The 14,784-nt window shown below is 35.7% G+C and overlaps 1 protein-coding gene and 1 non-coding gene across 6 annotated transcripts in view; both read right to left on the bottom strand.

Moving 5' to 3' along the window:
* Positions 1 to 14,784, bottom strand: part of LOC124164361 (double-stranded RNA-specific editase 1-like) — a 99,440-nt gene that overhangs the window by 25,307 nt on the left and 59,349 nt on the right. For all 5 annotated transcript variants that reach the window (XM_046541650.1, XM_046541649.1, XM_046541651.1 and 2 more), the window contains one exon: positions 3,475 to 3,626. In XM_046541650.1, the coding sequence (XP_046397606.1) occupies positions 3,475 to 3,626 (152 nt within the window). The remainder of the gene's footprint in view (positions 1 to 3,474; positions 3,627 to 14,784) is intronic.
* Trnaa-ggc lies at positions 7,249 to 7,320 on the bottom strand. The gene has a single exon. It is a non-coding gene; the product is annotated as a tRNA-Ala (tRNA).

Raw genomic sequence — 14,784 nt, 5'->3', positions numbered from 1 at the left:
ATTAAGGGGAGGAAGCGACTACCTGGTCAGTCCCGAGCCGAAAAAAAACTCCGTACGGGGCGAAAAAGAAAATCTCAAACCCTTCGTAGAGCCAAAAGCAACTTCCCGCGAGGGAGCTCGGCGTGAAAAGGTTAAAAAATAAGGTTTATGCAACGCCATCACATTTAATCGACCAGCAGGTGAAGGTGGCAAAGAATGGCTGCAGTTTGTGTGTGGACATGTGATGCAATGGGCAAATTCAATAACATTTTGAAGTCATTGATATTAATAGGGAACCTTTCAAAAAATAAGAAACCTACACTATCAGCTTTTCCCTCAGTTGCCTCCTTCTTGAGCCGTTGATGGTAAAAAGTCAGCCTTATCCCATTCGCAGGTAAGTTTTTGATGTTATTTGCCCCTGCCGAGCAGGTCACCCTGAGCACTGCACGGTTTGTTTTAAACTCATGTGAGCGACTTCTTCCCAAAATCAACAATCTCCCTGAATACGTTCATAAACAAAAATTGTTATGCTGCCAACAACTCAAAGTAGGTGGCAACTTGAGTTTTTCAATTTTTTTACCATAAAATTACGATAGAATAGCTGAATGAAAATCTTTCATCATTTTGTTATCCTCCCCTTTCCTCTTTGATTACGACAGGATATCCCACGTCACCCCTAGTATGACACCTGGTGGCAATACATCTACACGTATAATTCCTGTTCCTTTATTTGTTTTAAGTATGCATGGTTAATGCTAACTTTCCATTTTCAATATCCCTGATTTCAGGAACTAATTTGTTTAAGTTTCCTGAGTTTATATTAATGAAAAAGCATTCATATAAAGGTATTATGAGGAAAAATACAGCAAAGTATATTGTGAAACATGTAAAGACAAGCATTAGTGATAGAGGAGTTCATGCAGAGCCAAGTGATGGCTAATACGTGAGCTTAGCCAGGACAGCAAAATAATACCCTCCACACCTCCCTTAAGTAGCAACACTGCTCCGCATGTTCAACCACAATTGTCATCTTCTAGCTAGCTTATAAGTTTTTCCCTGAATGTAATCTCATTTCCCTTACATCTCTCCAACTTACAGTCATGATATTCATTTCCTTAACCTGTATTAACCCCGTTATAAAGAATATATTTTTCATAATTATAGCAGATACAAGACTAAAAAAATGTGAAGAAAAATAATATTTTTTTCGATATTTGAGTAATAAATGTACGCCATTAAAATCAGAATTAATACTATGTAGAATTAACTACATGAACAGAGCAAAATTGACACACAACATTTACCATTTTATTGACCATTTTTGAGGCCCTGGAAAAGGTAGGATAAGATTGAACGCAACCCAAAAAGCGATCAATACATGTACATATTCTAAAATATTAGCAATTCATGAGCTCCAGAATAAAACCTCCTATCTAATACACAAAAACTGAATTAGCATACTACACCAAGAAATTGATCTCTCCTGGAAATTAAGATTTGAAAGGTTAAAATGTTATAAAATCTAATCTTTATGTATAGGTTGTTCAACTAGTATCTAGCGTCTATATTCCTCGCTTTGCATCTAAAAACAGAAAATAAGATTAATACATTTAAAATATTTTAATTAAAATAGTCTCAATCTCATCAACTAGTTACATTCATATCCCTTACTTTGGATTCAATCAACCACAAACACCAAGACTTCTAATAAGTTTAACAAAGATACAGCTAGTTAAAAATAAATTTATCATACCAAGTATTTAATATCACACTATAAAGATTCAACCAAAATCTGATATGCCATCAGGAGTTACCTCCTCTTAAACAGCAAGAATAAATACAAAATATGGAATATACTAAAAAATATGGTGTGCTATTCACAAAATAATTAGCAGTAAAAATTGAAATAGAATGAGAGACTTCCAGCATATCGGTATTCTTGTGATGTTTATGGCCATCCATGTAATATAACAATTATTGTGATATGAATGGGTGAAAAAATATGGAAGTGAACCTCTTATGATTAACTTGTTAATGAGTCTAGCTTAGCGAAAACATAGTTTCCGAATGTTAGCAACAAAGTTTTACTACAGCTGTGGTGAGCCCAAGAATATTCAACTTACAGACCTACATCAGCAGACAAGCAAGAATGAAAATACAGTATAACTTCTATGAATACAACTTCATAAATACGATGTATTTAAATCAATGACATGTTCCACCAAATACGACACCACTCTTCACTTTTATGTGACTTCTGACAGAGACTGAATGGTAAGGCTTCAGACCATGGTAAGAAAAAAACTTATGTAGTTCATATTTGAAGAAAATGACATAGGGATGGAGATCATAAAGGAGCAACTATGACTTGGAGCCCTATGGCTCTGAGCAAAAATGTGCTGATCACATTCATAATTTCTGATAAGTTTTTACCTTAACATATTATTGGACTATTTACAAATTATAGAATTAAGAATTATGTGAATTAAAGTCTAAAGTGAATATTTACTTTATACACAAAAGTCAAATTTGCCTCATTTATTTTAATAACTGATGAGACAAATTTTAATCACATGCATTACATTTTTTTACTGAATGGTTCTTGTTTTCATTTTTATCACAGGCTACTAACATATACAAGGGAGGTGAAAATTGTTTCCTAAATAAATAAAAGGTACCCATAATATTAATTGAAAATGGACTAATATTCTGAGAAGTTTTACTGTATTGCAACAGAAAATGCTAGGCAGATAAAATAGGGTAGTTTCCTTCATCAAAGAAAACGAAAGGCATTGATGGCGATACGTTACCCACCATTAGTGTATTCATAATATACATATTATTTGGTTTTACAAATCCCAGTTTAGACGAATGGCAATGGTCAATTTTAACAGCATTTTAAAAAGGCCAGATTGGCGCCCATACGATGCCACTCCATGTGACGTCACAGGGACCTAGTTTCTATACGAGTGGATAGGAGTTTTACATCCTCTGAGATTACCAATGCATGCATGAGGCACAGAGCTCAGGGAAACATGTCTTTATAATCACTTATTAAGACTGCCAATGGAAAGTTTCCTTCATTTGATACGGTATTAATAATCCTTATTTAAGCCAAGCGCTACCTGCTAGCAGAGTACTCTGATACCTCCAAGCAGCCTGCATTGCAGCGAAGCACATACCCTCACCCAAAGGTCACCTCACACGGCGATAGCGAGAACCAGAATGATGTCACGTGGGGTTTTCCCAGCATTCATACTTAGCCGCCGCATTTTTAGGCGCCTGTAAATTTTCACTTCTCATTTAATCGCAAAAAATAGATGTCGCCATTTAAAAATCTAAAAGCGTGAAATTAATACTCCCGGAATCTTTCAGTTTAGGCAATAAAAAAATAATAGGAAACCACCCTATTACAGGTTGAAAGAGAAACTATTCGCTATGAGATGGTACACTTGACTAGTTAGCCACCTATTAAGGCTACGGGGGAGGAATTACCTGTAGAGGTGAGAGGGGTGGAAGAGGCTGCCCAGCACCACGCTGTCGAGGTAGATAGGCTCCACGAGATGAGAGAGCAGTGAGCCCTGCAGTCCGACCACATTCCACTTGCACACCTTGTCCGAGCAGGACATGGTCAGCAGACGCTGGCCCTGGGGCATGTGGCGACGCCATTACTCAAGTCCAATTTCAAACGGGGGAAGAACTTGTGCAAGATATGCCAGCATAATTATGCATGGAAGGTTATGAAGGATTCCATGCTAGGTCTAGGTCATTAGTCATTTAGCTTTCAAGCTGGCTATTAGCATCTCCCCAAGAGTATAACATTTCTAATAAGCTGGTTAAGTGCTTAAATTTGCCAATTGAAAACAAGGACTCGTTAATTTGATGAATTTTCAGGGAGGTGGAACAATTGAAATTTAGGTGAGAGATACTTTTCAAGAGCGGACGTTGCTACCCCAATGGGCGATTATGTTTAATACTGTACTCACCAGTTGGCCCAAAAATTAAAGCAGGTAAGGACTTATTTAATTTTAGTTAATGAGGCAACCAACTAATAATCACTGCAACAGGAACACTAAATACAGACCCATCTGTTCTAGCATCAACCCACTTAGCATCCATAAGGGAAATTAACATAGTACTGCACATGTGAAGTCATTCACAAGATGATAAAAGATGTTCATTTAGTTACTTTTACTTTGTAGTATCAAGGAAATGAGGGATTTATCAGTTTTAAAAGCAATAATAAGCTTATTTAGCCCTGGAGAGGAATGAAGTAAACTCACTGAGATTATAACACAGAAATCCAGATGAAATCACTTCATAGGAGTCCAGAATTATTAGATTTAGCCAAGGAATTACTAGCAATAATAATGAATTGTTGGAATGCCAAAGTTCTACTTCTGCATGGAATACATTGCATTAGTGATAACCCACCATGGAATACTCAGGTATATTCACTAAAATATTTCACTGCACAAGTGCTGCTGGCCAATCGAGAACATGCTCTCCCCCTGTGTGAACTGGGCCTTGTTGCCAAAAACACTCTTTCAATTAGAATATTTGTTCACATTAGTTTATACTGAGAAACACAAACTCATTGATCTTAATAATGTTGATTAGATAACATAAAATGCATGCCCACAGATTAAATGCTATCAAGTTTTGCAATTTGGACAACATCAAAGAGATTATTATGATTCACATGGAGGCATTTGCAGCAGTTTCATCGTACACCAATTAGACCAAAAAATATACTTGAATGATACCACCACAAGTAACAATGACACACTGAACAATACATGTATATTCATTTAAAATTACAACATAAAACAACCACCATCTTCATGTAATGCAATAAAATTATTTTGTCAGACAATGATATACTAAAATGTGAAAAATGATTTCAAGCCAAAAATATGTGGAATGCCAAAGAGGAAAAAAATGGCTGAAGCTCTTTCTGCAGTCCTGATTAAATTCTAAAGCATAGCCCACCTAAGCAGTAATACTTCAACAAAATCAATTTTATGAAAAACACTAAAACTTTAGAAGATCAATTATATAGTTTATATTAGATGCAAGCATATAATTTATTTGGAATATAAGATTAGCATTTCCATACAAAAAAATCATTGTCAAATTTAAGCATGCATATCATGTGGCATGGTATAAACTGTCCCTAATTTCTTACACCATAATAACTCTCGAAGACTAAGCTGAAGAAGATATCCATTTAAAAACACTACTGAATGAAATATAAAAGGAGCAATTAATGCAGACTGCCAAGTACTGACATTACTGTGAATAGAATTATGCATAGAAAGACCAAGACTTGCAAATATTAGTAGTACCTTGCCATGCCATCAATCTAGACCAAGAATAGGGTTGTTCACAGCTATAAAATTTGTAGAGAAAGTGCTTCCATTTCAAATATTGTATAAAAACATCAAATTTGATAGGATAAAGGCTGAGAAAAACATATTTTCCAAGTCATAAGCAACCAAACATGACTAATTTTTTGAGCGATTAGGAATATGAGACAAAGCATGGGCATGAACATAGAGATATGATGATTGAGCCAATACACTTTCACAGTGAACCAAGCCACCTAGCCAACAGCGATTGGTGAGCTGTTCCACAGAATGATGCAGACTAATTTCTTAAACTTTGTTCTTGTTCCTAGAACCAATCAGAAGAAGATAATACTGCTTATGTTCCCAGAGAGAATGACTTAAATCATCTTATGTATGCTGTTAAATCAAGCAGTCATTCACCTCAACAGTATAATTACACAGATATCATGTTTGGAAACAATTAAAATGCACAGAACGACGAAAAAAAGTTCAAACTGAGTTTTTCTCCTCTCCATTTGTAAGAAATGCACAATTGCTATTGAATCTTATGCCAGGCATTATTCCCAAATACACAACTAACCAGCATGACTTAGCAATATAAATATACAGCATAATGTATACATATGTATCTTATAAAGTATTTATAGAAGTGGCTGTCAATCTTCATACATGGGTATATTACCAGAGGTGCTTTCAGCAATTTTTGTCCATTTTCTCAAATGGCCATGATGTGCTAGAACCATTCACTGTTGGTATTAACACTATTTTATGTCTAGTTTTTGTGATATTTTTAACCAGCCCAGAATAACAGACAAAAGCAGAAACATTAAAAATAGGAAAGAGCAGACATTTTTGTTCAAAGTTAAAGTCATTTTAGGCACCTTAGTGATACAAAATACTATTTGTTCATTGCCTACGCCTCACTTTAATAAGATTGAAACAGCAGGCGATGATGAACTCACTCAAGATTATCAACATAGGATTCATACTTTTTTTTAAGTAACACAATTGACGAGCTTGATTAATTTCACAGCATCAATAGAGAATATTATTATTATGCCATTAATCCAGTTTTCCTTTAAGAGCATTTTTCATCAATGCATAAAAAGAAATGGTGAACAACCCTATTACATCTAGAACTTGTGGTCCACTGAGCAAATGTGCAGAATGTGTTACTGACTAAGCTTCAATGTTCTAAAGACAATTCTCAAGGGTGATGTTGGTAGATAATGCAACGGCAATTCAAAATCCCTAAACCATAACCAGTCAACAAATTTTAATACATATGGGTTTCTAGTTCTTCTAACACCAAGATGCTGAATAATATCAATGACATTGAATTTTCAAGCTATAAATTCAGAAATAGCTTATAGAAGAAAAATATACTGTCTAACCCGTTAACTGCCACCAGGCTGATATATCGGCCCTCACTGGTTGAGCGAAAACCGCCAGGGGCTGATTCATCGGCCTGACTTATTAGACTTTTTTTCGTGATTGTGGCCTTTTCAACGGCTGTAATTTAAGTAAACTCCCATAATCTATCTATGGTTATAAGATATAAATATATATCTTAAGTATTGGGAAAAAATCTAGATGTATTAAATAAAATTTAGTACCTGAAAAATTTTAAAATCTGAAATGTTGCAAATTTCGGAAAATAGACTGGGCAGTCTTCGCACATCCCACCTGAAATGGGCTGCTGCAGTAAAAGGGTTGACTGTTTTACAAGTGGAATGAGTTGTACTCCAACCAAATCTAATAGAAAATTTGGGTATAAATTAGGGATCGGTCGATGGGTATAAATTAGGGATTAGTCGAATCACCGAATGCCTCGAACAATGAGCTTTTTACACTATTCGATATTAAATGACACAAAGTTAAATACACCAAAGGATGAAGTTCGCCATGAAAAAATATTTGACTTAGCCGGGATTCGAACCCGGATCTCCTGATTGCCGGTCAGGCGTGCTACCAGTTACACCACCAAGCCATCTTCTCAGAGCGAACTTCGGGATGGGAACTTGGGGAAAACCCATCCCGAAGTTCGCTCTGAGAAGATGGCTTGGTGGTGTAACTGGTAGCACGCCTGACCGGCAATCGGTAGATCCGGGTTCGAATCCCGGCTAAGTCAAATATTTTTTCATGGCGAACATCATCCTTTGGTGTATTTAACTTTGCACCCGTGCGCGTGACTGCGTACAAAGTCACTTGTTCCTTCAAATGACACAAAGTTATCCATCATTTGAATTTCATATACTCAGCACAGATCGTCCACGATTCAACACAAATCCGTTGACAACAGTTGGGTCTTACATGAAGGCTTGCACATTTGTTTGGTTTAAATTCTTTAATAATAATTTCACGAAAACTTGTCATTGAAAATAAGCATTACAATATGCATAATCCTGATGACTCTACGAGAACAACACTAAGAAGAATGCATGTATACTTTCAAATGTACGTGAGAAGGCTATTCCTTTTCTGTCTCCCTTTTGCATGATCAAATTTACGTTTTACATATTCTAATTTTAAGGGTACTGTCTATTTTCTATTTAATTTCAGATCTTCTAAGAATGCAGTAAAGCAACACTACTAATAATATAACCTTCAATTTGCATATAAGGAAGAACAAAAGCATTGTGGTTCTTCAAGCACATATGTTTGATGTAATCGCGGGTGACAATTGCGTCAGGATTTGGGAGCCATGTTTAAGTAGAATGACTTGGGAAGTTTTCAGCTTTTTTTATCTTAATTTTCACTTGTATTTGAAATTGGTGGAAAAATGATTATTCACTAATGTAGTACAGTAGACTCTGGTTATTATGAAGTTCACAGGACTGAAAAACCGGAGGTTAGTAATAACGAAGTTCGTATAAACGTTTCTTTTTGGAATCATGGCAAAAAATTGTAGTTTATCAAAATTTCTTGTCTTTTCAATATCCCGCACTAAGTCACACTGTGGAATAGCTTCAGAGCCATTTGCGTGATATACGCCTTTAAAGCACATGCAATAAGAATATTTGTTTGTTTTTATTAATAGAAGAATGCGGCACAACACAATCGAAGGTTGCCATCTTCCCAAATACAGTTAGTCCTCGGTATATGAACAAGATGTGCTCCAACACCTTACTCGTAAGTTGATAAGGCTATGCAAGGCATCAAAATGTGCAGCTGCAGAACGGGACACTGCATTACACGTGTGCTTTAACGATTGTGACGAGGTACTCTTGCTGCGAGTGCGACGCAGCTGGAGCTGCAAAAATTCGCTACCCACGGGAAGGAAGAACGGGCAAAACGCTGAACAGTTCCTGACTTCACAAAGGATAAAATAACGCTTTGTTGAGATTATGCCTGGAGCAAGAGTTCCTCTATGCCACACGGCAGTGCATAAGCCAACTCCAAAGGAGACAAATTTGAAATATCAGGACGCTTGAATTTTTCGAATGTTCGTATCTTCGAAAGTTCGTAAGAAGAGGACATAATGTATGTCCAATTTACAAGCGGTAATGAGAGGGTCACCATGATTTAAGAGGAATGAAACTTATTACATCCTCCTAAATGCCGCTGCTTGTTTGTGGAACTTTGTAATAAAGTTCTATTAGTAACCGCCGGGACCGGGACTTAAGTTCATAATTTCCTACTAACGAAAATTTTGCAATAACGTTTCCTTAACTAGAGAACAGATTGGCCTTTTTGTCGGGATCGACGATGTGCTTCATAATAACGAGGACTTCATAATAACATTGTTCGTATTAAAGAGAGTCTATCGTATTCGACATTCGAGAGAGGAATTTGGAAAAAATTTAAGTATTCGTATTCAAATTCGAGAAAAAAGCTATTTGACCCATCTCTGGTATAAATACATAAGTAAAATTCCCTGAAATTGAAGATATCAGGCCTTGATGATTACTGAGAATGTCAGTCTGGATTACTATCATAACTTTTATTTGAGGATTGCATTAGGTAGTACACATTCTTTCTCTGAAAGAAAATATCACCGTAACCCCACATGCCACGATGTAAAGCACAGTAGTACAATCAGAACTCCTTTGTGCCAAGTATTCATTATTATTTCCAATATAATTATCTAACAAAGGGAGTGCATTAAATATGCGTCTCAGAATCCAACCAAGCTTTTTGGACTTGTAATCCAATGTAGGCTGATTATGAATGATATCGGGCTATATAATCAATAGTTTAATTTAAAAAGGGGCTTACACATTAGTATCTCTCATAAATTCCCATCTGCAAGCCTATTTCACACTGTTATCAGAAGTCTAGTGGCCACAGTGCTTCACTGCCAGGTGGAGAACCAGTGCAGAATATTTTTCCTTCATTTCTTTCATTCTTTAACAGAAGCCTGCAATGCACCACAATTCTCATGACTTTTCCTTAGAACAATATTTTTTTGTTGCAAATATTTTATCACATTCAATGACCACTCCTATTTTTAACACCCATAGGCAAATGAGGAACGCAAAGTAGAGTCGAAAACAATCCTGTACACACACTAGGCTTTGAAATGTAAGAATATATGTGAGGCCAAAAGTACCATATAGCTACAAAAATAATAAACCAAGAGCAGAAATAATGTATAAATACATAATGTAATACTAAAGACAGCTTTATTCAAAGGCTGCATCCGAAAAAAATTATAAATATTCAAATGCTGTTAAGTGAGGGCAAAGATGACATTTACCAACTGGTAAAGCAATAAAATTTTGAAAAAAAAAAAAAACAATAAGTATGGTTAACCGAATTCTTTCACGGAAAATTACAAATATTCAAAGAAATAAAAATCCACGAGGGACTCAAAATGCAGGCCTCCACCAGGCAGTTGTGCGATGTAGCCACAGGATTACTGTTAACTGTTTAAAACAGGCTTGCATAATGGAATTCATCAGAGCGGCTAGTTTTTTAATGAAACAAACATTGAATGAATAACACCACACGCTATAAGTTTGCCTGGTATGCTAAGGAACTGTAGATTTATTTCAGGGTAAAAAATTTCCCATAAAATTTTGCAGTTGAAATACTTAATTACATTATGAGCCTATGTTCAGCAGAAATTAATTTTTACACCACAAACCTCTCTAAGTACTACAGAATTCTTTCCTCAATACTGTCCTGGATTAACAGAAAATATTTTCCCCTAGATTCAGGACAGAAGTTGTCTTTTCTGATCATCTTAACAAATGACAATAACTCAAGATTTCACATCCCAACATCAGAAAATTATTTAAGCTTAGCAGCTAAGAGACAAGAAAGATAAATCGCCACAATACTTAAATAGCAATTATGTATTAAACATTTCCCATTGGGTTCTTAATCTAAAAAAAATGTTTATTCAGGCTATTCCATCTCATTTTAAAATTCCTGAGGCTGCCCATCCTAAAATAGACTATTTTGGACAGAAGTGACACAGGAGTTCTTATCCTACTTGAAAATAATCTTCCACAAAATAAATTTGAATAAAGTCAAAATCTTCGATGCAAGAATTTCAGCAAGGTCTTTGCTAAATGTTTTGTAACTTTTTTAAATATTTTTGAAAATAAAAATAAATGTGAATGTTATTTTAAATGTAAATTTTAAAAAATCACCAACTAGGATAAATATCAATCAGAATAAATAACTTTTGTCTAAATTATTCAAAATTTACACTTATTAAGTAAATACTATTCATTAAGGGCCATAAAAAATTGTAAACCCAACTTTAACAACCTTAAAATATGTCATGAAATAGATGATTTGAAAAAGAAAACAAGAGAAAATGAATGCATTTCTATTATTTTTCATGAATAAATCACTAATATACCCTGACATCTGACTTTTAAATGTTTTCTGCATCTTGAAATTACACTTATTTTATCACACGCAGATGCACATTAAATCATGGCTGACAAAATTAACACAAATAAAAATGTAGAGTTTTTCTAGGTAAAAACAAAATATGCCCAGTGAATCAGATGGGTATCCAATGAATTAACAGCAACGATTTATTGTCAATTATTATAAAAATTTGTAATATGTAACCACACAGTCATAATTAAACAAGTCTATGAGAAGTACTCCCATCCATCCAACAAATTAATTACAGAAAAATATAAATTATCTTCCTGCAAAGGCAAAAACTTTTTTTTTTGTAAAAATAGCAGGAGCTTTGAGAGGGGTAAATTACACCATTGCTGAATGCACACTCATACTTGGCACACTGTTAGGCTTTACAGACTGCTGAGGTAGGTGCCAGGCTAAGAAAAAGAGATATTTATCCATAGAAACTAAAGTACATGCATCCACGACATGGGTGGCAAAAAACCGACCCAAGCAGGATTTGAACCAATGACATCAAAGTTTGCCAGCGCACTCCACCACCTCCTAGGATTGATGGCCAAATATTCCAAAAGAGTGTTTCGTGGGTATACAAATAACTCTTTGCACTAACTAAACAAAAATTAAATTGACTTTTGTAAAGAGGGCATTCATTCACGATGGAGGCAAACATGTTTTAATCATCATTGCTGTACATCTTTAAGCACGAATAATATTTCTCACGATAACTGGGGGATATTTACAAATAAGATTAATAGTTATAATGACAATGAAATGAACTATTTACAGATGGATCACAAAATATGGGTAATTCTCAGTAAAAGTACTTCTTCTTGATAGAAATACAAAATACGCATGCACCTACCAAAGAGAGAAGTGTCTCAATATGTATTCAATAACCTTCACAACTACAGACAAAAATTACTGATGGTAAGCTCAAGTTTGTTCAGGTAAAACACACTGAAAAGATACATTTGCTTTGAGAGATCATTTCGAGTGCTTAGGCATCTATCTTTACCAACCTTAATAGCCAAGTGCATATTCAAGCAAAACTTGCATCATAATTTAAAATTTTCTGCAGATAATAAGGGGTGTAAGTTATTTTAGAATGTTCATGGTGAAGCGAAACCCAGCTCTGTTCCACAAACTTTTTATTATTAGCTGTCAACTAGTTTCGATGACTATACCATCATTATCAAGACTAACAATCTTTAACTTTTTAAAGTTAACTGTTAGTCTTGATAATGACGGTATAGCCGTCGAAACTAGTTGACAGCTAATAATAAAAAGTTTGTGGAATAAAACTGGGTTTTGCTTCACCATGAACATTTCCTCGTTCCACCAAGTATCGCCCAAATCAGTTAATTTTATTATTTTAAAATTTTTAACCTTTACATGGAATACAAGCATCATTTCTTTCGAGTCTAAATTTTATAACCTTTTTATGCCTAGGTAAAGAATTAACTTCACCACTCTAAGGCAAGTACATAGTTTAAGCCACTTCTAACAAACAGAAATTTGTTTTGATCTTAAATAATGATATGCAATTAACAGTGTTATAAATCTATTTCCCATTCTAAATATCTCCAAACATTGTACATCAATCTCTTGAATAAAGTTTGGGTGCAAACATAAGCTGCAAAATACAACGTGGATACACAGACCAATATTTTCATATGCAAATTCACTAGCTGTAATTATGACAACCCAAAATTGGGCATCAATTCATGTATAGTTTTGACTGAATGGAAAACTCGCTGACATAATATGCTGCGTGAGGGTAATTTTTTAAATCTGTCATGACCGTAATAAGAAAGACTAGTGTACATAAAAACTGATATTATAGCTAAATGTAGGGTTCACTTAAGGTTACTTTTAGACATACACACATTATCAACTGAGGCATTTCTGGTGTCTGTAAACTAACTTGTTAAGTACAAACAAGTACTGTCACTGAAATGTTGCTGTGAATGCATCAAGATGACTGGTGAAAGACAACAATGAAGTTGCTAAGTGGTTTCAGCTTTCGCATTCCTTTCGCACCCTTTCGCTGCAGTCCACCCTTCGGAAACCTATCCGTCACATGCGGTGAAAGTGCTGAACGCAAGGCAGGGAGGTGGTAAAAGTACGTTCACAGCAGCAAAAGGGTTAAGACGAGGGAAAATTTTTAATAAACAAAACCTTTCATAATGGATGCACTTAAATCCAACTAGCCAACCCACAATGACCAGAGTGCAAATGCATTACAGCTGGCCCTAAGGTTTCCAACGGTTGCAGCGTGCATCGCAAAGCAATTTTTCAGGATACACGCCCTATTCCCTGAGTTTTTCTACAAGACAAAATTTCCATCCAGTATTCCTGGTTAGTGGACACCCTGAAGTTGGGGCTTTCCCATATGATGGCACAGAAAGAGGCACTTGATTCGTCACTAATCAACCAGTCAACTCATCAGAAAATTAGGGTGATTCATCAGGTAAGTGTTCCATTCCATGGCAATTCACTGATGGCGCAGTCACTACGTAGCATTCAGTGAAACTTCAGTTTCCCCATCCATTCAATGGATGGGGAACTGAAGTCTCACTGATGCATTTTTTGATCACCCAATTTTATTTTTGATATTAGTATTTTTTGTACAGTACTTTTTGATCACCCAACATAATCCCAGATAGCACTGTGTGACACCAACTTTCCCCACAAATAAATACAAGGCCTGGATACCAGCACTTCTAAACTAATGAGGAACTTCAAGATAAGGGTGGTCGTATTTGATTTATATCCCATTAACCTTTTCCCTACCATACACGTATACATACGTGTGGACGTTTTCTGACCCGGGGGACGACGGCCGTATATTTACGTGTGAGATTTTCCTGGCCAGGAGAACGAAAGCCGTATATATACGTTTCCTAGCTCTCCCCCTTTTAGGACGGTCGCGGGTTTACGTCGTCTTTGTCTCGGGACCCAACCCTTCGGGGTTTAGGATTTACCCTCGGAATCCGGGAGCAGGTACCCAGACCCCTCGTCTTTTATAGCTCCTCTTAGCGGTAAGGGACAGTGGTCATACAATTGTTTATCTAGTCAGGTTTCAAAATAAATATTTGTTCATTTCTCAAGAAAAATAAACTAAGAATTGAATTATTTGTCTTTTGAACTGCGTTTACAATTTTTAAACAAAATTCTATGATAAATATTAACTTATATCTCGAATTATGTACAAACATCAACATGGAAATTGTTGCTGCATTAAATGCGTTAATATTGGCATTAGAACTTCGTTTAAAATTTGACAATGCTCAGAAAAAAATGAGCAATTGAATTCAAAGTCTGCAATTTACGTGCAAGCAACAATTATCCATTTGCTAAATACATATAAGCAATACATAAGCTGAACGTGAACCAATGCTGCAGGTATGGTCGTAAACCCGGAAAGGAGGGAGCACAACTACTCTCGGAGTCCGAGATAATGCAAAGTCCCTGTGTGGAGGGGTCGAAAAAGGTTCATAGAGACCCTTCTTAACAAATGCCCTCCAAAAATACTCCATACCACGAGAAAGAAGAGTCTCTTGGGGCTCAGTAAAGCAGTCATGCTAAGACGAAAACTCCGCCGCCTCGAAAGGGTTAACAA

Source organism: Ischnura elegans, chromosome 8 (genome assembly GCF_921293095.1).
Source record: "Ischnura elegans chromosome 8, ioIscEleg1.1, whole genome shotgun sequence".
Classification (NCBI taxonomy): domain Eukaryota; kingdom Metazoa; phylum Arthropoda; class Insecta; order Odonata; family Coenagrionidae; genus Ischnura; species Ischnura elegans.
Note: the sequence above shows the minus strand (reverse complement) of the source record. Positions and strands in the feature narration are given on the sequence as shown.